The 26,549-nt window shown below is 34.4% G+C and overlaps 1 protein-coding gene across 12 annotated transcripts in view; it reads left to right on the forward strand.

Annotated features, from left to right (window-relative positions):
* The window catches only part of LOC18438046 (agamous-like MADS-box protein AGL11), a 79,917-nt gene that overhangs the window by 35,571 nt on the left and 17,797 nt on the right, over nt 1-26,549 (forward strand). For 6 of the 12 annotated variants that reach the window (XR_002281629.2, XR_016057694.1, XR_016057696.1 and 3 more), the window contains exon 2: nt 26,209-26,290. Coding sequence is in view for 2 of the 12 variants with exons in the window: in XM_020669819.2 (XP_020525478.1) it covers nt 26,209-26,290 (82 nt within the window). In the remaining 10 variants the exon portion in view is untranslated. The remainder of the gene's footprint in view (nt 1-26,208; nt 26,291-26,549) is intronic. The other 6 variants (XR_016057690.1, XR_016057698.1, XR_016057693.1 and 3 more) reach the window with 2 other exon arrangements.

A 26,549-nucleotide genomic window follows, 5' to 3' on the forward strand; every position in this document is an offset into this window, starting at 1 on the left:
GGCAGGACACAAATCTCCATCGGAATAGAAGACTTCACAGAGGCCATCTGAAGATTTGATAGGGGCAGTCCCTTCCTTGAAGGATAATTCAATTGGGGCAGCCGATCACCGACTGAGGTGTTATCCAATGATTCCCAGTATGTCATGAGGCCCGTAAGCACTTATTCCCTTTGTCCAAGAGTCTTACCTAGACTCGAGAACTGAGATGGGTGCGGTATGGAGTTAGCTCCTTAAGAGCCACATGAAGTTCTAACTGAAAATGACCATCGAAAAGGAGTAAGGTGGTCACTTGCCCCTTTTAATAGTCAAGTGACACATTCATGCCCTGCTTAGGCAACATACCCTTGGGCATTATTGCCCGCGTAATCACCAATCACCTTTAATAAGGAAAACCTAAAGAGCATTGCCACTCAAGCAAAAGATTGAAGGATTAGGAAACTGAAAGTGACTTTAAGTCTGATGATTCAAAGTTTACCTGGGGCAATTTAAATGGGATTTGATAGGAATTTGGCAAGCAATGTTGAAGAGATGCTGGATACCATCTTGGGCAAAGGAAATTTGAAGCCAATCGAGATTTGAACCTTCCTGTCGCTAGAAGAATATAAAGATGATATGGTCCTCAAGGTAATAAAAGTCAGTCTTGGCCCAATCCTTTGGCAAAACGTCGGCAAAAGAATCACCCCAATTTCAAACAAATCCAATGGAGGACCCCTTTGACATTTGGCAAAACCTCGAAATTAAAGAGAAGCTGCCAAATTCCCAAGATCCTAGCCACCCATCAATTCTAAATCACATGGTGGCCTCCCTCCAAAAAAAAAAAAAAAGCTCAAACAGAAAAGAAAAAAGTTGAAGGAAAAAAAAGACGTAGACAAAAAAGAGAGTAAAGCTGAAAAGGTTAATGGAGGCCTATAAAATCAAGAAATGAAAAGAGGCTCAAATTTTCCCCAAAGGCAAATGAAAGGGGGTCCGTTATCTCAAAGACAATCATGAAGATGCAAGAAGTTCCAAGTCAAAGTTAGTCTGGTGCACAAAGCGCGTCAGGGGACCCTAATCTAGCAGACCATGGAAAGGATCTCTCCAAGTCAAAACTGAAGGACCTTGATCATTAGAACTGCAAAAGATTGGTGGTGGAAAAAGAAAATGGAAGTCCAAGGAGATTCCATGCATTTGGGACAGTATCTTGCATAGTCCAAGACATTGGCTTGTTCAAATCCTTGAAGAATTTTCCTTGGCGTTGCAACACAAGAATTGCGGTTGGAAGATGGAGTACTTGATGATGTCCTGTCTGTGTTTAAGAAAGTGTCTATAATATACCGAGTTAATATAGAAGATGTATATTGTAGTAAGTGTGTATGGGGGAAGGATAGATACAATATCTTGTATATTATAGTAAGTTTCATTATAATATGAACGTCTGTGATTTCTATTTTTGTCATATATAATTTGTCTATAAAAGATAAGTCTGTATAATCATACAATCAATGGACATTGAGTCTCTTTTAGGAAACCTGAGACTCTTCACGTGGTATCAGAGCCAGATTCTTCTTCGTTGTGTCCAATCTTGTAAGATCATATATGTTATTATGTTACTCAATCCTGTTCTTTTTTGTATGATCGAGTTTGTTGTTCTGTTACTCGATCATGTCTGTCTATCCGTCGGATGCTGATTTGATCACAGATATGCATCGAGTTCTGTTGGCTCTTCCAAGTGCCATTCTGTTTTCTCGATTGACTCGACTATTTTTCTATCTTTAGAGAAGAACTGAAGTTTTTGTCTGTTACTCAAGCTTACTTTGTTCTGGCCTTCTGTTTCAAGGGCATGCTGATAGTGTTCTAAGCTATGGTTCAAAGATCCAATTGTGTTTGTTGATCAAGCAATTTGAAGCAGTGCATCTAAAGATTCAACTGGCCGGTTCTAAAATTTATTGTCCAAACTCTAGCTGCTCTCTCTCAAAGCGTCTTGAGTTTGAAGGGCAGTGTTAAAGAAAGGAGCTATAATCTACCAAGTTAATATGGAAGACGTATATTGTAATCAGTGTGTACGGGGTAAGGATAGATACGATATTTTGTATTTTATGGTAAGTTTCGGTATAGTATCAGCGTCTGTGATTTATTTCTATTTTTTTCACATGGAATTTGTCTCTAAAAGAAAAGTTTGTACATTCATACAATCAATGGACATTGAGTCTCTTCAGAGAAACCAAGACTCTTCATATCTTGGAAGTACTAGCCTATGATTGGTCAAGCTCACAAGGTAAATAAAAGGGGTAGGGGTGAGAACTGTCTCGATCCGGATCCGAAACCCGAATTTCGGATCCTATTTGGATCCGGGTATGGATCCAAGATGTGCGTCCGAAATTCAGATCCTGATCTAAGAGCTAATCCGAATTAAAATCCGGTTCGGATCTGGTTGCAGGTGGATTCGATCCGGATCCGACTTGATTTTTAAATATAATATTATTTAAGTTATATATATATATATAAGTTATAATTTATATATTGTATAATATAATATATATATATATATATTATATAACTTTTAAAATTCTAGAACTTAGACTTATTTCCCATCGTCTATGGATGGAGGGTGAACGGTGGAGATTGATCCATTCCCTTCTCTCCCTAAACAAAGGACAACGACTTAGGGTTTCTCTTTGGTTACCATCGACTATCGCCGAGCCCACTGGTTTGGTTTCCATTGGCCATTTCTCTCTAGACTGCTTGCCTTTTTGCTCCCACCCTTCTCTCTCCCCCTCGAGCTTCAACTGCTTGGTGGCTCTAATGGCCAATGGCCAATGCTACTGGAGACCTCAATCGTTAAACACCATTAAAAGGACCCCCATTTTCTTGGCGTCTTCATAAGGCCAAACTTTCATCTTCAGTGATAGCTCCTAGCTTTTATTATATGTCCAGCCTCTTGTATGCAGAGGACAACAACATGTTGGAATGGGATGAGGAGGTTGATCCAGAAAGAGAAAGTCATGGAAACCCTATTCTTATTAGTGGTTTTATGGGCCTAGATATACCATTGCAATTAAATGAATGCATGGGTATACTGGTTCAAAAGAAGGGGGCTTTCTCCCTCGATATGGCTATCTAACCGAGCTGCAAAGTGGGGTTTTGGATTCATCGTTGCGCAGAGAGGCCATCAACTGGATTTGGAAGGAGGGTTTCTGATAAAGCTTTTTCCTTTCTTTGGTTTTGTTTTGTTACATTTGCTTGGTTTGGAGTTTTGGGTTTTGAAGGGTTTTGTTTGGGGTTTTACAAGTTCATGGCCATTACAGTTTTCAGCCTCTCACTGCATATCTCTTTGTAAATTATCTGGATCAATTCCAATTAGTAGTGAACAATGCAAGCCAAGATTGCTTTTTTTTCCCTCATTGGTTTGTTTGATGATTGAGTTATAGGTCTTTCATTTTGGGTTTTTGCTGTTTTTTTTCAATAAAACTGCATCTTTCAATAAAGGATTGGTCTTGAGATCCATTAATGGCGATTCCATGGATTTTTGCAATGTCTGGGCTTATGCTGTCAACTCTTGATGCTATGGATTGAGCCTGAAAACCCTCTTTTTTTTTTGTATTAGAGTTTCTAATTATAGTAATTTATTTGGCAATTTTTCTAAATTTGTGCAATTTCTCTAAGGCTTTGCCTTGAAGAAGGCCCTATTGAGGTTTCTGCACAGTGTTGTTTTTGTCTTAGGGTTTCTACTCCTAGACAGTTGTTTCAGACGCTTTGAGATCAGGTTTTAGGCAATTGGGTATGGGTGTTGTTTAATCAGAGATCTTGAGTTTAGATAAAAGGAAATCATTGCGATTTTGAGCATAAGTCTGAAGAGATGGATCAATGTGATGATAATTGATCCTTTCTGCAGATACTTCGAAGGTATACTTTGAAGGTAGTCTGGAAGTAAATCTGGATCCGGATCTTATACAAAATTTCGGATTTGGATCCGGATTTTTAATGTTTAGGATCGGATCGGATCCAGATCCAGATCTCGGTGGATCCGGACCCAATCCGATCCATTCTCATCCATGAAAAGGGGTCACAAGTGGCTAAACTATGAGATCCTCTTTCGCAGAAAAGCCATCTAACCTTGAAAGAAAAGCTGAGCATTAGATAGAAAACCTTCTAAACCTTAAAAAAAAGGTTTTTCACATAAAAGCTCCACTTTTTGTACTAAATAAACCCACAGTATAGGGAAAACCTTATAAGCAAGATCCATGGGTGTAATGGAAGTTCAATTAGCCATAGTTCCAAAATTATGCATATGTACCATTTTGTGCATACCCCAGAAAAACACATCTAGAGTTTCTAGATTCTAGTTAACTTCTCTTGAAGTCAGGAAGTAGTTCATATGCTAGGCTTCTCCATAATTTGAGAATGTTTAAAGACGATTTCTTGTTACCATATTTCATATAGAGTTTTATCTACTTTTTTTATCTGCTTTTTTAATATGAAACTCTATTAATAAGAAAACACATCTAGAGGTTCTAGATTCTAGTTAACTTCTCTTGAAGTCAGGAAGTAGTTCATATTCTGGGCTTCTCCATAATTTGATAAAGTTTATAGACGATTTCTTATTAGAATATTTCATATAGAGTTTTATAGAGTTTTGTTTACTTTTTTTATATGAAACTCTATTAATAAGAAAACATACCAAAAGTAGGGTTTCACCCATAATTTCAAAGGTGAACTAAAAGTTAGAAGCATTGAGTTAACCATTTCTATCAACGTTCTATTTTTCCTCTCAGCTAGGCCATTTTTTTAAGTGTATAAAGAGTGGTCACTTTGTAAATTATTCCATTACTTTCATGTAATAATTAAAATAATTCGATCAATATTCTCCAACCCTATCACTTCTTAGGATCTTAGTTCTCTTATTGAGTTAATTTTCAACTTCCTCTTTGTAAACCTTGAATTTTTTAAAGCTTCTTTTTCATGTCTTCGCAAATACAAATAACTATAACGAGAGAAATCATCCATGAATGTAATGAAATATCATTTTTCCTGTTCGTAGAATGTTACTTGGATGACAATTATAACTATGTACAAGCTTCAAGGATTCTGTATTCCTCTCGAACGATGGAAAGGATTTTCTTGTTATTATGTCTAGTATACATTACTCATATTCTTCATTTGATAAATCACTGCATTGAAATTAGTTGCTACCTAACAATGGATTCTATATAGTCATAATTCGAATGTTTTAATTTGACATGCCACAACTTGCATGAACTTAACAATGTATGCAAAAGAATGCTTTATTTCATTTATCAAGCTTGAACATCCCATTGCATGAGTATCCCACTCAAATAAATACACCATTCTTGGTCAATATGATCTTACTGACATAATGATCTTCTTGAAGCCTCTCTTATTAAAAACCTAGGCTAATACCCTCTTTAATATCATATCAGGTACATGAATTTTTTTTGTGAAGGTTTACACCTTGCTGGAACTCAAATTCTGTTCTATAATACCTTTACCAAGCAACTTTGCAATGACATATGTTCCTAATAGGACTAGGTCCCCAACTACCACAAGCACAACATTCCTAAAGAGGTCTCCCCAACTACCACAAGCTCATAATTCCTAAAGAGGTCTCAGTTGTTTGATATATGAATGGAATCTCACATATCTACCACAAACCATCCTCTTTCCTAACTATGTTAACTTCAGTGACCACAAGCACCAACTTTTCTTTGCTGAACATGTTTTCTTGATTTTGAAGGTTCTTGTGGCCTCTTTTATATCAGCATTTACTTGAATAGTGCATGGGTTTTCTACAAACATAACAGTTTCCTATCCTTATGGGTTTTGCATGTTGGACTTTTGATCCTCAAATATTTCCTTTTGGCTCAAGGGAAAGCAAAGCTTCATATTATTTTGAGCATTGTCCTTTGACTAGTGTCTTCCTCACTTTGAAGTGAGTGTTGAATTTGAACGAAAACAACATCGACCTTCTTGTTTTTTCTTTTTTATTGTTTTCACTCTCTTCAATTTCTTGTTTATTCCTAAAAAGGTTAGCCCCTCTCTGCCAAGATTCCCAAAGCCCAAGATAAATGTTGGTGCAAGTCGGGGATAAACAATATTCACTTTCTATTAATTTTTTATGGGATTGTCTTTATAGAGACCATTTATGTTTTGTACATAGAGATCATAATCATTCTTGTTCTTTAAATTTCAAAATGGGTAGTTTTAAGAGTGTCATTGAATAGATATAAAGTTCCAAAAAAAGTTTCTCGGACTTCGTGACTCACCCAAGCCATCCCCTTTGATATCTAATGAGTGAGAATGATTGTGACCTCCTTGTACAAAAGATAAATGGTCTCTTTGTGGACAATCCCAATTTTTATCCAAATAGAAACTAAATCAACCCACTAATTTGAACCCTACTAATTTGAATCAAAACAAAACACCCTATCAAATCTTATGTTTATAGCTGTCATTATGGCCAAAATATTCGATCGAGTGTGGCTTTCTCTTCTCCAGCTGCCCCAGCCCCTCTAGCATTTTCTCCTCCAAACTTCACAAATTGAAAACCATTTGTGAACACGTCTGTGGTTTTTACCTCTGTTGCTTGGGGCAAAAGGTCTATTATCCACTCAACACCTTTTCTAGAATGAAATGGTGGTATACTTTGGTGTATGTCATCCTTGCATGAAATGCTAGATTCTTTTCGAGTTGTGGGACTCTTTATTGCAATGTGGTTTGAATTCACTTCATATGCAACATCTACATACTTTGGATTTGGTTTGCAAACACGAGTATACCTATCTGATTGTCAACTACTGATCTAAATCTCTTCAATGTAATGGTTGTAGCTCCTTTGGTGTAGGTTTAACTGCAACTCAGTTGCACATCGTGAACTTGTACTTTTCCTATCTTCCACATACTGACCTGCTTGTGGAAGTTCCATCTCCCAACAATATGGGTAACAACTGTCGTTCCCCAATCTCATCCATAGTGCAATGCTGAGCCTATTTCTTGTAGCTTCACCGATAACACAATCGATGATGCTATTTTTCAAGTCCTGTAGAAGAGCAACCATATCTAATGTTGCCTTCATCTTGTTGGCAAGAAAAGGGTAAATCCTGCGAAGTCCCATTTTCAGCTGACCACCGCGCTGAGGCTTCAGCAAATATGACATCCCCCATGACACAAATTCTCCCAATAGAAGGGTCCAGGCATTGCCATCGCTTTGCCATCCGTTTTTTTACTCGTCGTAGCCAATGAACATCGCACACACAACCTTCTTTGCCAACTTCATCTACTATGGCTTCATCACCGTCACTTAGCACACACAGTTGAATACCAAATGGCATATGGTTGGGTTAACCGTATTCTGAAACATGGAAAAAAATCATTGGCTTATCAAATTCTCTATTGAGCCTTGAAAAAGATTCAACAAAAGACAAAAACAAATCCACGATCTGTTTTACGTCAAGCAATACGTGGAGTACCTCCCGATATAGCACTTCTTCTTACAAGCCTCTCATATGGGGATGCGTACCCCAACTGTGGCATCGAGAGGCCATTAACTACATGAGTTGCAATGCAGATGCACCATTTTTAATATTGCAGCTGCATGTTTCTCCCTTGCATCATGCTTCACATTTTTTTCACTAGATGCCTATCCTTCCTTTTCATAGTTCTGTTTTGCTGTGGAGTGCACATGTTAGTTACTGCTTTATTTTGCCTACCTTCAAGCATGCATCAAATTCTTTTTATATGTACCCATTACCATTATCAGTTTGCAAGCACCAAATCATGCAAGTGACTTCTCTCTATTGGCTTATTCATAGAATTTGAACCTCGCAAACACTTCAAAATTATCCCTCAAACAATATACACATGTAGCTTAATAATCATTCACAAAGATGAGGAAGTTGTGATAACCTAGGACAGACTAGAACTCCTTAGACCTGCACAAACTAGAGTGGACCACCACCAATGGAACCTTCAAGAATGTACAAAGAATTTCTATTGATGTGAATTTATTTATGGGATTGTTTACAAAGAGACCATTTATCTTTTGTACATGGGGTTCACAACTATTCTCACTCATTAGATGTCAAATTGGATGGCTTGGAGTGAGTCACAAAGTCGGAGAATTTTTTTTGGAACTTTGTGTCTATTTTATGACATTCTTATAATCACCCATTTTGAAATTTGAGGGACAAAAATGATTGTGACCTCCATGTACAAAGGATAAATGGTCTCTTTGTAGGCAATCCCCTTATATATTGGCAATCCGCACAGGCTATGAGATGCCAATCCTCTAATTGCTGATGCCCCTCACAATTTGTCACGTTGACATTATATGCTACTTGTCATATGTGACCCAAGCGAGATGATCGTGCCACAAATCTGGCATCTCATTACAAGGGGTTTTATCGACTGATGCAATACCAACAAATATAGCATACACTTCCTCTTTTTGTTTCTCCTCTTTTTGTTTCTATGCATAATTGGGCCTGCTTTGAACTTCACCTTCTTGAATACATTATATCATCGCTTCTCCTGCCCGTCAGCAGTGACTACCAACAGTTGAGGCAATTCCACTGTCTCATCTTCACTTGGTGGTGGAAACTCCGGCATATTTCGGTGATAACATATTCCAATTACCTATTCCAACACGAGTGTGGTCAATATAGTATCAACTTTTGTTGCCATCTCTTGAAGTTTCTTCTTAGGGGTGTAAATCGGTTGGGTTGGGTTAGATCTTTGCTGGACCTGGACCCAACCCGAACCCTAATCTAGGCCATTGGATGCTGGCCCGAGTTACCATGTTGGGTTGGGTTTAGGTCTATATAAAAATATATATAAATATCATATATATATATATATATATATATATATATATATATATATATATATATATATATATATATATATATATATATATATATATATATATCGGGTCAGTTTTGACCTGACCTGATTTGGTTTGGAATGGATCTGGATCTACTTGTCGGGTCCTCCTACTAGGTCCAGACTTGGACCTTAATCTGGTCGCATCAGTAGGTTTGCAGTCGACCAGACTTAATTGCCACCTCTATTTGTTCCCTTGAACAACTCAAGTAGGTTGGGTCTTGATTCATCACTTTGATGGAACTCCTGAAGTCTTCATTATTTCACCATAAAAATCGTATCTTGAATTGTTCAAATATTAAGTGTCGGCGAAACAGAGGCCATAAAATTAGTTGTTTTTATTCTTTGGTGGGATTTGAATATGTTATCGTAAGGCAATATTTTCCCATATGCAAATTTGCCTTCAAGATATTGGAAAACAACAGATTGAACACTTACTTTGACTGTTAAGTGTTTGGGATCAACGTGATCTCAAGGAACCAAAGTTGCCATTCTTTTGAGAGAAAATGTAAGAAGGCAGAGATAGCATGTAAAAAGGCTATCTTCTGGAATTAAAAACGAGTCCCTTTACCAAGAAAGTGTCCTTTCTTGTTGTATGTTGTGACTAATGCCTTGTGATTGTTCAGTTTTTGACATTTTAGAACATCATGCCTCTTCACTGTTTTAACGTTTATTAAAAGTTCATTTGTTACAACCATCAATGCAACTGGTTTCTCAACAGTTAGGAGTGGTTCGAAATGAACCATCTCACACTAAATGTCACACACATGCGTCATCTGTCACATGAATCAGTTGACATGGCATGTGAGATTGCCACGAGCAATATTGCTATGCGGTAGCACCTACAACACAGTCGAAACATCGTGACTAACATATTGTTCCTACTCATGAAATGCCCTTGAGCGACGTTGCATTGGGCAACCCAACATGGTCAGCCACATCTTTGAGCAAATTGACTTGGGACTTGCAAGAAAGCAACTTGAAAGCCCATCTAGCTCTCATGCATGGCCTAAGAGCCTCTGCTCTGATGCAAATGTCAGAAGTGTAAAGTGTGCCTCAAGTTTCCTTGTGCCTCACACATCCTTGTGAGTGGGTTACTTATAAAAAATCATCGAACATATGAAGTATTTAACATTTTATTTGTTTTTATTTAATTTTAAAAACCCATAAAAAACACATGATCATGAATTGAAATATTTGAAAATATGTAAAATATCACCGTTGATATTATGTATGGTTTGATATATTTCCACACACACACACACAATATATATACATATATATGAAAAATGATTTGTATGCTTCCTAGCCCAAGGAATACAATAGATTGAAGGATCCAAAAGTGAATGGGTAGAGCTGCATATTGGAAATTTTTCTTTTGATAAAGTTTGGGGGTCAGTTGAACATCAAATGTTGCACACATGTGCCATTCATTTCGGTGCTCTAAATGAAATAATAAGAAAATGCATATGCCAAAAAAGATTGGGAAAATCGTGTATGTCGTTCACAGCAGTCTAGATCATGCCCTGTCCTTCAATCTGGTATACTCTTTAGCATATAGAATTTCTGTTCACTATATATATATATATATATATATATATATATATATATATATATATATATATATATATATATATATATATATATAGGAAAACTCTTCCCAACAGTGATTTCGCTTACCTTTATCACCATCCAAACTTCATCGTACGGTCACACTTGTCCAGTAGTGTTTTAATTTTTATATATTTTTATACAAATCCAAATTACTTGAAATTTGGAACATGTGTACATCTTAGTGAGATGCACCTAATAAAAATATGAAAAAAATAATTCGCAAAATATAAATTGATCAAAATACCCTTGTAAATTTTCTGGGATATTTTGGCCAATTTTTATTTTGCGAATTATTTTTTTTCAAAGTTTTATTAGGTGTGCCTCACTAAGATGTACACACGCTTCAAATTTCAGATCATTCCGATGAGTAAAAAAAAAAAAAAGAGAATTGAAACACTACTGGACAACTGTGACTGTTTGATGAAGTTTGGATAGTGTTGAGGGTAGGCAAAATCACTGTTCATTTTTTCCTATAAGCATTTTCTAGTAGATTCCATATATATATATATATACATATAGTAATGATTCGATGAGACCCTCCCACACCCATGTGTGTAGGACCTCTAAGGATCACCATTAAATTTGACACAATTCTCTTTATTTTAACATAATAGCATTAAATTATAAAATAAAACAGAAGTATAGAAGCAGAATAGAGATAGGCACTTACATGAAAGCTCGAAGTAGAGGTGAGAGGCAAACTTAAAGTACTCCTAGTAAATACTTAAGCTTACAACAATCACTTAGAAATCACTCAAAACTTACAACAATCACTTAGAAACCACTCAAACTTACAACAATCACTCAGACTAACTAAAACCTTAGCTATGATATGTAGAAAGAAATCCCAAGGTGTTTTCCTTCTGAGGTGTGGTCCTCCTTTTATAGAAGAGGGGAGGGCGGATTCCAAACGTTCTTAAGTCCGCACCGACAAGGTAAGATGCCTTTTCCTTCACGTCAAAGCAAAAAACAAATATTCTTCTCATTTTTTACTGTAGCAACAATGTCAGCAATAATGCTTCTTTTACTGTAGCAATAGTGTCGGCAATAATGCTTCTTTTACTATAGTAATAGTGCTTGATGTGTTGACAGTCTTCTTTTTCCGCCATTTTTTGGACACGTGTTCTGAATGGTGATGGAGTAGTACTGTCCCTGATATTTTATCTAATTTAGTTGGAAAAATATCCCCATACAATCATCTTCATTTGGAGGATCCAAATCTTCGGTTTCTGTATCATTTGAGGAAGTTGGTATTTTAACTTCTACTTTTTCCAGAGCAAAGAGTAATTTTCCCCTGAGCTCCGCTTTTGACAGAGTGGGATTTTTTTGTTGCATTAGAGCAATGTAGTCGGAGAATCCCATATCTGATTTTGGTGATGAGTTCGGAATTGCCTTCATACATATTTTTCCTGGATCTAGAAAATCATTCTTATAGTTGTCCCACCACTTAATTGAAATTTGCCTTTGTAGTTCTGGAATATAATCCCACCGGTCTGAATCATCTTCAGAAATTTGGTAGGACCATTTTAAAATCCAGGGAACCTGATATAGGGCCATGAAATATATGTGAGTCTCGTTTTAGACTAGCTTTATTATATTCAGAAAATTTTCTCTGTGATAGTTGGAATTTTTCTGGAAGTATTTGGCTTAATGATCCCCATAACAGGAACCGACTTTTAAACCAATTTGAAAATTCCATTGGCTCAGTTATTTTAAACTGCACATACCAGCTGTGTGTATTTTTTGCATTTTGGTAAGCAAAGACTTCGTCCATGCCTCAATGTATTCAAAATAATGATAGGATTTGATTTTATATCCTTAGGTAATTAGTGCCCTTGATTTTAAGGGATTCTGACCCCAGTCATTATAAGAGATAATCTTATGTATTTTGAATTTTGAATATGCTATTCCGAGTCATTGTTTCTATACTGATGTACTATTGACATCGACCCGGTTTCCATTAAAATAGCTTCATACCATTTTCTACATCTTTCTCCCATATTAGGATGTAGATGATGGTGCAGGTATATGGTGGCTAATTCAACAGGGTCTTTTTCCTTGTGTTCATTTTCTATTATGATCAGCGGGATATAGGTTGTATCAAGAAATGAAGTTCTATCAGAGGGGATTGTTGAGGAGATATTTGAATCTCTTGAGCTTGCTTTCTTATTAAAGCATTCGGATTTGATGAGGATGCCAGGGATTTTCCTGGGCTAAAACTATTTGCAGCCAGGTGTTTTCCTGGATTATTATATATAATCAGGCCTTTTCTTGAGCTAGGGACTATATCCATCGGCTGTTGGCTTCTCCTTCCCTCCTTGCAAAAATTCTCTAGTCAAAAAGTCAGGAAGATTATTTTTCCCTTGAATATGTTCAATATCAAAATCATGAGCGAAAAGAATACTTTGCCATCGAGCGAAAATTTGCTTGGCGATGAGATTTTTGACATCCTTTTCTAAAATGTCTTTGGCTGATTTGCAATCAGTCTGTGTGAGGAATTTTTTGTTAAGTAGGTCACTTTGAAATTTTTTGTTAACAGTAGAATACTTCTGTTGTACCGGATTCCAGGCTTTAGAGGTAAAGCGTATAAGTTGTTCATCATCTAGGATTTTCTGTTTAAGGATACCTCCTAATCCTGTTTCAGAAGCATCTGTTTCAATAATCTTAAAAGCTGTAGGATTGGATAGAGATAAACAGGGTAATTCTTTGGCCTTTTGTTTTAATTTTCTGACTGCCATGGTTTGCTCATTAGTCCACTTTAGAGGATCCTTTTTTAGTCTCTGGAATAAAGGTTCAGCATCTAAGGCTAAATCTTTATAAAAATTTGCAATATAATTTAGACATCCTAAAAATCTCTGTAATTCTTTCTTATCTTTAATGATGTCAGGAAATCTGGAAGCAAATTCAATTGCCCTATCGATAGGAATTATCCTTTCTCGAAAGATATTATGCTCAAAAAACTTAATTTTGTTTTAAAAAGATTTATTTTGTTTGCAGAAACAGTTAGTCGGGCATTTTTTATAGCTTTTAAAACTATATTTAAATGTTTCCAATGTTGGTCAATATTATCAGAATATACGAGGATATCATCAATATAAACAATAATGAGTTTAGTATATGGATTAAAAATATCATTCATAATGTTTTGAAATTCTGAAAGGGCATTCTTTAACCCAAAAGGCATTACATTCCATTCAAAGTGCCCGAAAGAAACATTAAATGCTGTTTTATATTTATCGTTCTCCAAAATTTGAATTTGCCAATATCCTGATTTTAGATCAAACTTTGAAACAATATAGGCATTGACTAATCTATCAAGGAGATCCCTTTTATTTGGATTAGGGTAGCGAATCCATCTCAAAACCTTATTCAAGGGTTTATAATTTATAACAAGGCGTGGGGCTCCCCTTTCAATCTCCGAAGCTTTTTCTACATAAAAAGCTGCACAGCTCCAGGGTGAAGAACTTTTTCTGATTAGTTTTTTGTCAAGGAGCTCTTGTATTTCAGTTTTACAAATTTCTTAGAGTCTGCTATTCATTTGTATATGCCTGGCTTTAGTAGAAATTTTCTGTTCGTTAAAGCCTGGTTCATAAGGAAGTTCCACAATGTGTTGCTTTCTATTCACAAAAGCGTTTGGGATTTCAACACAAACATCTTTTTCCACTATTGTTTTGAAGTTATTGATTTTACTTTGTATTTGTGGAGATGTTTATTTTTCATCAATAGTTTTATACTTAACCTCTTCTTTTAAATGAAAGAGAAATCTTTCTTTTTTAGAAATCTTATTTTTTATCCTATTTATTTCATGAATTCTTGGTTTATCAATACAGTCAAAGTTTACTTCATATCCTTCACTATCAGTTTTTATCCCAGTATTGTCAATTTTAATGGGATAGAGCATGTTTAAGAAGAGAGTTCCAAGTATCACGTGCTGGCTCAATCCTTTAACCATTATAAAAAGAAATTTAAAGCATGTACCATTATTACAAACTGCTGCATCGTATAGTTTATATTTTACTATCATTTTACTACCATCAGCAGTATTCAAAACCTGCGTTGTTTTGCTGAAAAATTTGGTTGGAGCCAATCCTTCATTTATACAGTTTAGATCGGCTTCTGAATCGATAAGAGCAGTAGTTTGAAAAGTGAATTCCTTTTGTACCACTATTTTTATGATGGTAAACCATCTTTGGGTTATCACTTTATCCAGGAAGTTTACATATTTATAATCTTGTATTTTCTTAATATATTACAGTTATTGGAAATTTGTGGATCGTCTATTACTCTTGGGAGTTTATTTTTCATTTCGGGTGGTAACAGATTGTGATTATAATCTTGCATTAGACTATTAAATTCTTCTTCAGGATTTTCTTCTTCATTCCCACTTTCATTTTTAGTGGCTGCTACTTCAAGAATTTGTACTCTAGTTTTTAGAGTTATTAGTTCATTGCAGACCTCATTTATTTCATTTTTTAGATCATGAATTGTAGGTTTTTTTTGGTATTTGAGTTTTATTTTGAACTCTTTTCAAAATATCACTAAAGTTGTAATCTTCATTAGTGGGAACTAGAGTTGGTTTAGGAGCAAGGGCATGTTGATGTAATGAATTAAGGCTTCTCTTTTAGCCTCAGGGTCACTTATTTTATCAATTAGGTCAATTATGAGATTTTCTTCTTTGGTCAGAGTATTTAAGTTTAGGTCTTTCAAAAAATTGCATTGACAATTTATATCTTCAGAATCTGTTTCAGAGTCTGAATTGGAGAAAATCAATTCTTCATCATTTATCTTTCTGATGAGCATTTCTTCATAAGAGTCAGAAGATTCTTCAGAATCATCTCTTTTAATTAAGAGGATATCAAATAGTTGTTTTTTTATTTCAAGGTCTATTTCTAAAGCATTTATTTTCTTTTTCACGCGACATTTATTTTTATAGTATCCTACTTTTCACAGTTATAGCAAACTGGTATTTTCCTTTTTCCCTTTTGTTTAAAAGAGTGATCTTGTAAGAATTTCTTAGGAAAGGTATTTTTCTTTCCTTTTGAATATCTAGACTTTATCTTTTTAGAATCTTTAGAGTCTCTAAATTTCTGTTTATGAGAGGGCTTGGAAGTAGCTATTGTATTAAAGCCGAATTGCTCACAAAAATCTCCCAATTCCCTTTTCCCCGTCAGTCTTTGTTTCTCCAATTGTCTTTTCAATTTTAAGTCTGTGCATAAAGCAAGACCTTCAGCACATATTTCTGCTGATACTTCTCCAATAGTGCACAAAAAATAAGGAATAATTCCTCCATACTTATTTATCAATCTTATTTTAACCTTTTTTCCAAATAAATGAGGAAGTCTGGCAATGAATTTTTCTTTCCTATGGTCAGCGTTACTATCTTCTCTGGATAGCAGTCTGGAATATAATACATCTTAATGCCATTTGAAATGTGAGAGAGTTGGACAACGGAGATTTGAAAGTAGATCCTCAGATCTCGCTGATAAAAGAGTCCTACTCCCCACAAAGTGAAGTGTGATGGTATATATTAGAGTATTTACTGCATCTCCATCAGTAATTATGTTTTCAAGGACCTGTCCTGGTCTTACGTCACTTTTAACAGCCCATTGCTTAGTAGCATTTAGGATTTGATTTTTTGCTTATTCGTCCATATGAAAATCCCACCATCCTCTAAGCCATTTAGTAAACCCACATATAATGGCTTTAGCAATTTTGTGGTCTCGATTTCCACTTGCTTTACATGTGATGGCATACAGTCATACGTTTCATGAGATCGAGAATTTGATTTTCAGACATCCCATCAATATTCCAATTTACTATAGATCGTCCTGAATAGGAGACTAAGGTAGTAATGAGGTCATTTTCTATTTGTAGATCTACAGGAGTGGGCCTAGGATAATACATTCTTGTTGGGGCTATTGACCCAATCTTTTTCCCATAGTCAATCTTATTAAGCTCCAAGCTTTCTGGTTTAAAAGCTTCTTTTATTTTAAATATTTCAAGATCAGAAGAATATTTTTCTTGTTGAAGCACTTGGACATTACCTGATTTTTCTTTAATGTCTAATTTTTCAAATCTTTTCATCAGCTGATCTACCAATTCTTTAGTATCTTTTTTCCTTTTAACTCCTTGCATGTTAAATTTTCCTGCAGCAATACTCGGAGGCGGTTTGAATAAAACTGCACTCTTTTCCTTTTCTTCTTTCTTCTGTTGAGGTTTTATTTTATTTAAGACGTTTTCTATTCTATTGGTCTCTTTCCCTATCGTCTGTAGGAATAGATTTGTATAGTTATTTTATTTTATTATATGGGGTATGACTTCAATTTTAGCCATCTGGTTATCATAATCTTTTGGTCCAATTTTGAAAGGTGAAGCTTTTATGTCTTGTTTTTCTCTTTTTAGGTTTGGACTAGTTTCAGGAGGATGGATAGCTTCAATGCTTTCTTCTTTAACTGTATGAAAGGTTTGAAATGTGTTTTGAACAGTATTAATATGATGGATAGTATTATTTTGAAATTCTGGAAATTTTATTTCTTCCTTTTTAGGGATATACCTAAGCCGTTTAAAAAAATTTATGTTTGTTTTATGTTGTATCATAAATTTGTTGAATTTATTATGAAAGAGTTCTTTTAGTCTTTCACTAAATTCTTTGAGGAACCAGTCCCTTATTTGTTTATTTTCTTCAGACAAAAAATCCCTTTTTACCCATTCTTTATCTATGACAAACTTATCTTGGGTTTGAATTGTCAGAATTTCGAAATCGAATTCAGACATGGTTGGCTCATCAGGCTCAGTATGAGAAGAGCAGAGAGTACTTACAGTATAAACTAGATGTTGTACCTGTTTTTCATTTTTTCTTAATCTTTCCAAAATGATTTTGTCATCATGTGCTATTTCATAATTAGATTGAGGTACATGAAAAAGCACATGATGACAAAAAACCACATGGTGACAAAAATCATTTTAGAAGGATTAAGAAAAAATGAAAAACAAGTACAACATCACGTTTATACTGTAAATACTCCCAGCTCTTCTCAGACAAAGCCTGATGAGCCAACCATGTCTGAATTCGATTTCGAAGTTCTGACAATTCAAACCCAAGATAAGTTTGTCATAGATAAAGAATGGGTAAAAAGGGATTGTTTGTCTGAAGAAAATAAACAAATAAGTGAATGGTTCATCAAAGAATTTAGTGAAAGACTAAAATAACTCTTTCAGAGTAAATTCAATAAATTTATGATAAAACATAAAACAAACATAAATGTTTTTAAATGGCTTAGGTATATCCTTAAAAAGGAAGGAATAAAATACCCAGAATTTCAGGATAATACTATCCAGAATATTAATACTGTTCAAAACACCTTTCAAACCTCTCATACAGTTAAAGGAGAAAGCATTGAAGCTATCCATCCTCCTGAAACTAGTCTAAACCTACAAGGAGAAAAACAAGACATAAAAGCTTCACCTTTCAAAATTGGTCCAAAAGATTCTGATAACCAGATGGCTAAAATTGAAGCCATACCCCGTATAATAGAACAAAATAATTATACAAATCTATTCCTACAAACTATAGGGAAACAAACCAATAGAATAGAAAACGTCTTAAAAAAAATAAAATCACTAGAGAAGAAAGAAGATAAAGAAAAAAGTGCAGTTTGATTCAAACCGCTTTCGAGTATTGCTGTAGGAAAATTTAACCGGCAAGGAGTTAAAAGGAAAGAAGATAATAAAGAATTGGTAAATGAGCTGATGAAAAGTTTTGAAAAATTAGACATTAAAGAAAAATCAGGTAATGTCCAAGTGCTTCAACAAGAAAAATATTCTTCTGATCTTGAAATATCTAAAATAGAAGAAGCTTTTAAACCAGAAAGCTTGGAGCTTATTAGGATTGACTATGGGAAAAAGACTAGACCTGTAGCTCCAACAAGAATGTATTATCCTAGGCCCACTCCTGCAGATCTACAAATAAAAGATGACCTCATTACTAGCTCAGTCTCCTATTCAGAACGATCTATAATAAATTGGAATAGTGATGGGATGTCTGGGAACCAAATTCTTGATCTCGTGAAACATATGATTATGTATGCCACCGCATGTAAAGCAACTGAAAATCAAGACCACGAAATTGCTAAAGCCATTACATGTGGGTTTACTGGATGGCTTAGAGGATGGTGGGATTTTCATATGGACGAAGAAACAAAAAATCAAATCCTAAATGCTACTAAGCAATGGGCTGCTAAAGTGGGATTGTCATATGAACAAAGAATGATGGGGAAAAAGGAATTGGGCGATTTTTTTGAGCAAGTCGGCTTTAATACAATACCTACTTCTAAGCCCTCTCACAAATAGAAATTTAGAGACTCTAGAGATTCTAGAAAGATAAAGTCTAGATATTCAAAAGGAAAGAAAATTACCTTTCCTAAGAAATTCTTACAAGATCACTCTTGTAAATAAAAGGGAAAAAAGAAAATACCAGTTTGCTATAACTGTGGAAAAGTAGGATACTATAAAAATAAATGTCGTGTGAAAAAGAAAATAAATGCTTTGGAAATAGTCCTTGAAATAAAAAAGCAATTATTTGATATCCTCTTAATTAAAGGCGATGATTCTGAAGAATCTTCTGATTCTGATGAAGAAATGCTCATCGGAGAGATAAATGATGAAGAAATGATTTTCTTCAATTCAGACTCTGAAACAGATTTTGAAGATATAAATTGTCAATGCAATTTTTTGAAAGACCTAAACTTAAATACTCGATCCAAAGAAGAAAATCTCATAATTGACCTAATTGATAAAATAAGTGACCCTGAGGCTAAAAGAGAAGCCTTAATTCATTACATCAACATGGCCAAAGAACCTTCAAGTTCTCTTGCTCCTAAACCAACTCTAGTTCCTACTAATGAAGATTACAGCTTTATTGATATTTTAAAAAGAGTTCAAAATAAAACTCAACACCAAAAAGAACCTACAATTCATGATCTAAAAAATGAAATAAATGAGGTCCGGAATGAACTAATAACTCTAAAAACTAGAGTACAAATTCTTGAAGCAGCAGCCACTAAAAATGAAATTGGGAATGAAGCCTTCAAAGAAGATAATTTGGAAATAAATAGAATTGATTATGGGAAAAAATTTAGGCCGACTTCTCATACAAGAATGTATCATTCTAGACCAACTCCTGTAGACTTATAGTTCGAAGAAGATTTGATATCAAGTACTGTCTCCTACTCAGGAAGGTCAATTGTTAATTGGAATATTGATGGTATGTCAGACCATCAAATACTGGATACCGTGAAATACAACCATGTATGCTACACAGCCTGTAAAATAGCTGGGAGCCACGATCAAGAAGTAGCTAAAGCTCTTCTCTGTGGATTTACAGGATGGTTGAGAGGCTGGTGGGACTTTCATATGAACGAGACCACTAAGCAACAAATTTTGAATGCCACAAGACAATGGACGATAAAAAATGAATTCAATCTAGACATAATCCAATGTGACAGTGATGCAGTTAACACTTTCATATATACAATAACCCTCCACTTTGTCGGAAGTACTTCCATGTTAGATGCTAGGTTTGAAGGCCTATTATCCAATCTTAGGTGTCCGACATTATCCCACTACAAATGGTATAAAGATGTGTTCTTTTCTCGACTTCTTTCTCGAGAAGATAGTAGTGCGGATCATTGGAAAGAAAAATTTATAGGAGGATTACCTGACCTTTTCGTCGAAAAGGTAAAAACTAGGCTTAAAAATAAGCATGGAGGAATAATCCCATATTATCTATATACTTTAGGAGAATTATCTGCTGAAATATGCTCAGAAGGCCTTGCCCTTTGTACTGATATGAAATTAAAAAGGCAGCTCGACAAACAAAGAATGACGGGCAAAAAGGAACTAGGTGATTTCTGCGAACAATTTGGATACAATACAATACCATTTGTTTGATAAACCCCATAAGAGAAAAAATAAATATAAAAAACATAAGAATAATAGTAAAGAAAAATTTGCCAAGAAATTTGCCCCAAAAAATAGCTTTAAAAGAACGAAGGGAAAAGAAAAATAGCAGTATGTTATAATTGTGGGAAAGTAGGACATTATAAAACTAAATGCAAAATAAAAAAGAAGATTAATTCTTTGCAAATCGAAGATAATATCAAAAAACAATTATATCATATTTTATAAATAGATGAAGATTATGAAGATAGTACATCTAGTTCTACTGAGCCATTGGTTGGAGAAATAGAGGATGAAAGTTTGATTTTTAGTAGCTTAGAATCTGATAAAGATATGGATATAGAAAGTTGTTCTTGCCATACTCTTATCGAAGAAGATAATCTAATAATAGATATAATAGACAAAATAATAGACCCAGGAGCAAAAAGAGGGGCTTTGACCCAATTAATACAAATAGGTAAAATTAGAAAGAAACCTTCTCCTGTTATAAAAACTCAAGAGAAATATAGGTTAGCAGAAGTTCTAAAAAGAATTAATAAAAAAGAAAATGTCAATAAAGAACCTTCTATATCTGAATTAAAACATGAAATCATAGAAGTAAAAAATGAATTAATAATCCTAAAAAATAGAATTGAAGTCTTAGAAACTTCAAACCTCCAAAACTCTCCTGAAGATACAGATGAGGAATTAGAATTTGACAAAATTATAAATAACTAAAATACAAAGCCTTTATCCCCTATAGATGATATACGAGAATCTTCCAGCCAACCTACTGATCAGGTTAATTTACTCAATAGAGTAATTACACAAAAATGGTTTACTCTAGTAAAAATAATAGTTAAAAACGAATACAGTTTTCTGTCCTTGGCACTAATAGATTCAAGAGTAGACCTTAACGGCATAAATGAAGGACTTGTTCCTACAATGTATTTTAGTAAGACAAAACAAATTCTAAATACAACAGATGGTAGCAGATTAAAAATAGACTATAAATTACCCAATGCAGCAATATGTAATAATGGAAATTGTCTTGAAATGCCTTTTATCATGGTAAAAGGCCTGAGTCAAGCCGTAATACTTGGAACACCCTTTTTGAATCTTATTATATCCACTAAAAATTGATAGTTCAAGAATTGAATCAAATATAGATGGATATAATATTAAATTTGAATTTATTGATAAACCAAAGATAAAAGAAATAAATAATGTTAAATAAACAATTGAAAGCAAAGAAAGTTTATAAATTATTTAAAAGAAGAAATAAAATACAAATTAATAGATGAAAAGATTTCTCTTCTAGAAAATATAAAAGCTATTTCTGAAATTAAAAGGAAAATAGAAAATGAGATATGTGTTGACTTTACCAAATGCTTTTTGGAATAGAAAAACGCATTTTCTAAGTCTACCTTATGAAGAGAATTTTAATGAAAATAATATACCCACCAAAGCTAGGCCTATTCAGACTAGACTTCTTGAAATATGTAAAAAAGAGATTGATGAGTTGCTTCAGAAACAGCTAATCAGAAAAAGTTCGTCTCCTTGGAGCTGCTCAGCTTTCTACGTCGAGAAGGCCTCAAAAAAGGAAAGAGGAGCGCCCAGACCAATAATAAATTACAAACTTCTGAATAAAGTCCTAAAATGGATAAGTTATCCAATCCCTAATAAGAAAGATTTATTAGATAGACTTGTAAATGCCTGTATCTTCTCTAAATTTGATTTAAAATCAGGATATTGGCAAATACAAATAACTGAAAAAGATAGATATAAGACTGCTTTTAATGTCCCATTTGGACAGTATGAATGGAACGTAATGCCCTTTGAGCTTAAAAACACTCCTTCAGAATTCCAAAATATTATGAATGATATTTTCAACCCATATATAAAATTCATGATTGTTTACATAGATGATGTATTAATATTTTCAGAAAAAACATATAAATGTTTTTATTCATGCCATAAAAACTGGAGGTTTGGTAGTTTCGGCTAAGAAATTTAGTCTTCGCCAAACAAGAATAAGGTTTTTAGGCCATAATATCGTTCCGATTGATAGAGCACTAGAATTTGCCAGTAAATTCTCTGATATTATTTTAGACAGAACAGAACTCCAAAGGTTTTTGGGGTGTCTAAATTATATATCAGATTTTTATAAAAATTTGGCCATTGATGCTAAACCTTTATTTGAAAGGTTAAAAAAGATTCCACGAAAGTGGAAAGATGAGCATACCATGGCCGTTAAAAAAATAAAAAGAAAGGCTAAGGAATTACCTTGTCTTACTCTTTCTAATCCTAATACTTTCAAAATAATTGAATGTGATGCCTCTGAAATAGGCTTAGGAGGAATTTTAAAACAAATAATTTTAGAAAAAGAACAATTAGTTAGATATACATCAAAAGCTTGGAGTAATGCTCAGCAAAATTATTCGACGGTAAAAAAGGAAATACTACCCATTGTTCATTGTGTTACCAAATTCCAAAGTGACCTTTTAAATAAAAACTTTCTTATACGGACAAATTGTAAAGCTGCAAAAGATATCTTGCTCAAGGATGTTAAAAATCTTGTTTCTAAACAAATTTTTGCCAGATGGCAAGCAATTCTCTCCTCCTTTGACTTCGATATTAAAGGTCATACTAATTTCCTGCCTGACTTTCTCACACGTGAATTTTTGCAGGGAGGATCGGGATAGAGGCACCAATGTTGATAGACGAATAATCCTGAATATAAATAATATAGGAAAAGGCAAAATGGACATAGTTCCATCTTTCATCATCAGGAAATTCCCTTATAAATGCCCCAATAACTCCAAACCGCCTAATAACAAGACAAGCCAGAGATCCTGTCTCTTCTCCTAGCCTTATCAAAACCCCAACTTCAGAAAAACCAAAATCATTATTTATAGAAACTGTTTTTCTTATAGATTCAATAATAGAAGAAGAACATCTGGATATGGATCCAGCTCATTTGGCCAGTCTATATTTAATAAACAACTTGAGCCCTTTTAATAGTAATAAAACTGTAGAATGGTATGAGGCCATTCTTCTAGAAACAGGCTCCATAACCTTGGTTCATTTCTGTCAAAGAAATACTAACATAGTTGCATATTCCAAATTTCAAATAAGAAAAATAATATCCTACAAAGAATGGGGTACGGACCTTATGAAAAGCAGAAAGCTTATTGCGCCTGAATTCATTAATACATATTACAAGTATGCTGAATACATTGATGCGTGGCATAAAGTTTTTTCACTCCAAAATAGCAATAACTCACACTTGGTTTCTACAGATAAAACTACAAGTAGTAACTGGATTTCCAAATTGGTTTAAAAACTGGTTTCAGATTTGGAGATCTGGATCTGAAATTTTACCAGACAAAATACAGATGTCTCAACAAAGATTTGCTGAATACAATGATAAAAACCCCCAAATAGACCTTCATTTATACTTTATGGCTTTTTATCAAATTCCATGGATCATGAAATGGTTCTATGCAATAACTGAGGATTATACCCACAATTGGGAATACATCCCAAAATTAGGAAAACAGATATATGTAAAATGGTATGGTGGGATCTATATGAAAATACTGCAATAGACCCCGAAAATATCTAATTAAGAAAAATCCTTTCCCCCGTTCAACAAAAGAAGGAAAGTAATCTTGCTGATTACATTAGCAAGATGAAACAGCAGAATCCAAAAGCCACCAAAGAAGAACTAAAAAGCCAGCTACTACAGATGTTTGAAGAAGAAGCAGAAGCAATGTCAACTTCAACAAATGATGAAGATTTTGCTACAGAAAATGAGGATTGCGAGCTTATACAGCCAAAAATAGATTTTCCTTAGAAGCCCGAAGAATCGACCCGACAATAATAAATACCATCCAGAAGTACAACTGTCACCAGAAGATGCTGCCAGAATATTAATACCATTTGTCTGCTACTAGCCAACCATCAGTCAAGTCACCAATATATTACTGTTCCTAGATGTTGCTGCCGACACTACCTTTTACTGTGCAAGATGCTGTCGACAGATCTTTCCCTGTTACTGTTTCACTTTTAGTCTCTTCAAGTCACTGTGCCAGACCTTTTAGTCATTCAACGGAATTGCTCACTCTTTTAACGTGGCCTCCAATTACAAAAAGCAGTTCATAAAATTTGAGGTCCGTCTCCTATAAAAGGGGGACTCTACCACTTGAAGGATTATCGGAAGAAAGAGTCTGAGTTCTCTCTCTCTCTCCTAGTTACTTTCCTCCCTCTAGTATTTCTCTTCTACTGTCCACTGTCTTCCATCCATTACAAAGCTTGAAGCTTCCACTCACCTCAAAAGGTATTTTAATCCTATTCCTCTGTTGACTCTCCTTCTGCAATATCTAATATTCACTTGAAATCTCTTTGAAGTCTTTATTCTCCCTCTAATGCAGTCTCTGTTATCTTTTTGAAATCTCTCTGTTATCTTTGTGAAATCTCTCTGAAATCCCTCTGAAATCTCTCTGAAATATTTCTAAAACCTCTCTGTCTATATTCTGTCTCATCTGTGAAAAAATACTGTATATTAGGTGGTGTGTCTAAAGCCAGTACAAAATCGAGTATCGAGTGATTGTAAGGTTTTATGTGTGATTGTAATTTCATACTTTGCCAAGTTTTTATCCTAAGGAGTGGAAGTTGTTTGCTAGTTACTGCAAGTGTATGATGTAAGTTTTCTCCCTTTTGTAATAAATCTATCTGCAATAATTATGCAAGTAAAGTTTATTTTCTGTATAACATTAAGGACAATTACTTACACTAATTGGTTAGTTATAGATGTTTCTCCCCTTTTATTGTTCATATGCTTGTCTGTCTATTTATGTTATATGATTAATAATTTTAGAAATTAATTACTGTTGTACTGTACTGTTTTAATAATTGATTGAATAGTTGTTTGAATATATGCTCGAAAAATAGATCTTATATATATATAAGTCTTTGCAACGCCTATAGGCGAAAATGAATAGTAATTTCTCCTACCCTCATCACCGTCCAAATTTCATCTCGTGGTCACGATTGTTTGGTAGTGTTTTATTTTTCGTTTTTTTTCTACGATTTCGAATGACTTGAAATTTGGAGGGTATGTACATCTTACTAAGGCGCATATAATAAAAATATAAAAAAATTATCCACCAAAAATAAATTGATCGGGGGTATTTTGGTTAATTTTTTTAATGTAAAATATTTTTTTTATAACTTTCGAAGATTCCCCTATTTTTTATGAATACACGCTCCAAATTTCAGGTCATTTCGATTTGTAGAAAAAAAAATTAAAAATGAAACACCGCCGGACAATCGTGACCGCACGATGAACTTTGGACGGTGATGGGGGTAGACGAAATCACTGTTCTTTTCGCCTATGGGCGTTGTGTAGTGTTTTCCTCTCTCTCTCTCTCTCTCTCTATATATATATATATATATATATATATATATATGCGCTCACATGCCACACACATGCATGCATACATACATGTGTATGTATGCATACGTGTATGCGCGCATACGTGTGGAGCCATTAGATAATTATGAGATTCTTTACTTTAACAATTTATTCTTACAATATGTTTCAATCGATGCTTACTTCCTTTCCTATGTCTTCAATTCTTCCCATGATTACAAATAATTTTTGGAGCAAAATAATGTTCTTGTTGTTGGGTTAAGGTTCAAATTTTTATTTAGTTACCCCTTATGGAATATTTTATTTGTTACTTTATGCTGATATCAAACTTTTGCTCTTTTGCATAGCATCAACCAGACAATTTCTAAATATCACAGAGCCAAGGGAACCCTCAATCAAAGCGATCAACGTAGCAGCACGGAGGTAAGTGTAAGTGTTATATATGAGAAAGAGAGAGAGAGAGAGGAGGCGTTCACAGCATCAAGTTGGGATTCGAACCCGGGAACTTGATGTGTGACCATGACGGCAACTTAAGCCATCATGGAGGTAAGTGTTATAATAACCATCATAAGAATATGGAGAAGTGTTGTATGCGTTGAGGGTCTATATTTAAACCCCTCAGAGGCATAAAACATCCATCTTAAAGATATATGTGTGGTCCATTTAAAACAAGTTAAGACCAATGGTG

The sequence above is a fragment of the Amborella trichopoda genome, chromosome 6 (assembly GCF_054954075.1).
Source record: "Amborella trichopoda isolate Santa Cruz 75 chromosome 6, AtrichopodaSantaCruz75HAP2 v2.0, whole genome shotgun sequence".
NCBI classification, from domain to species: domain Eukaryota; kingdom Viridiplantae; phylum Streptophyta; class Magnoliopsida; order Amborellales; family Amborellaceae; genus Amborella; species Amborella trichopoda.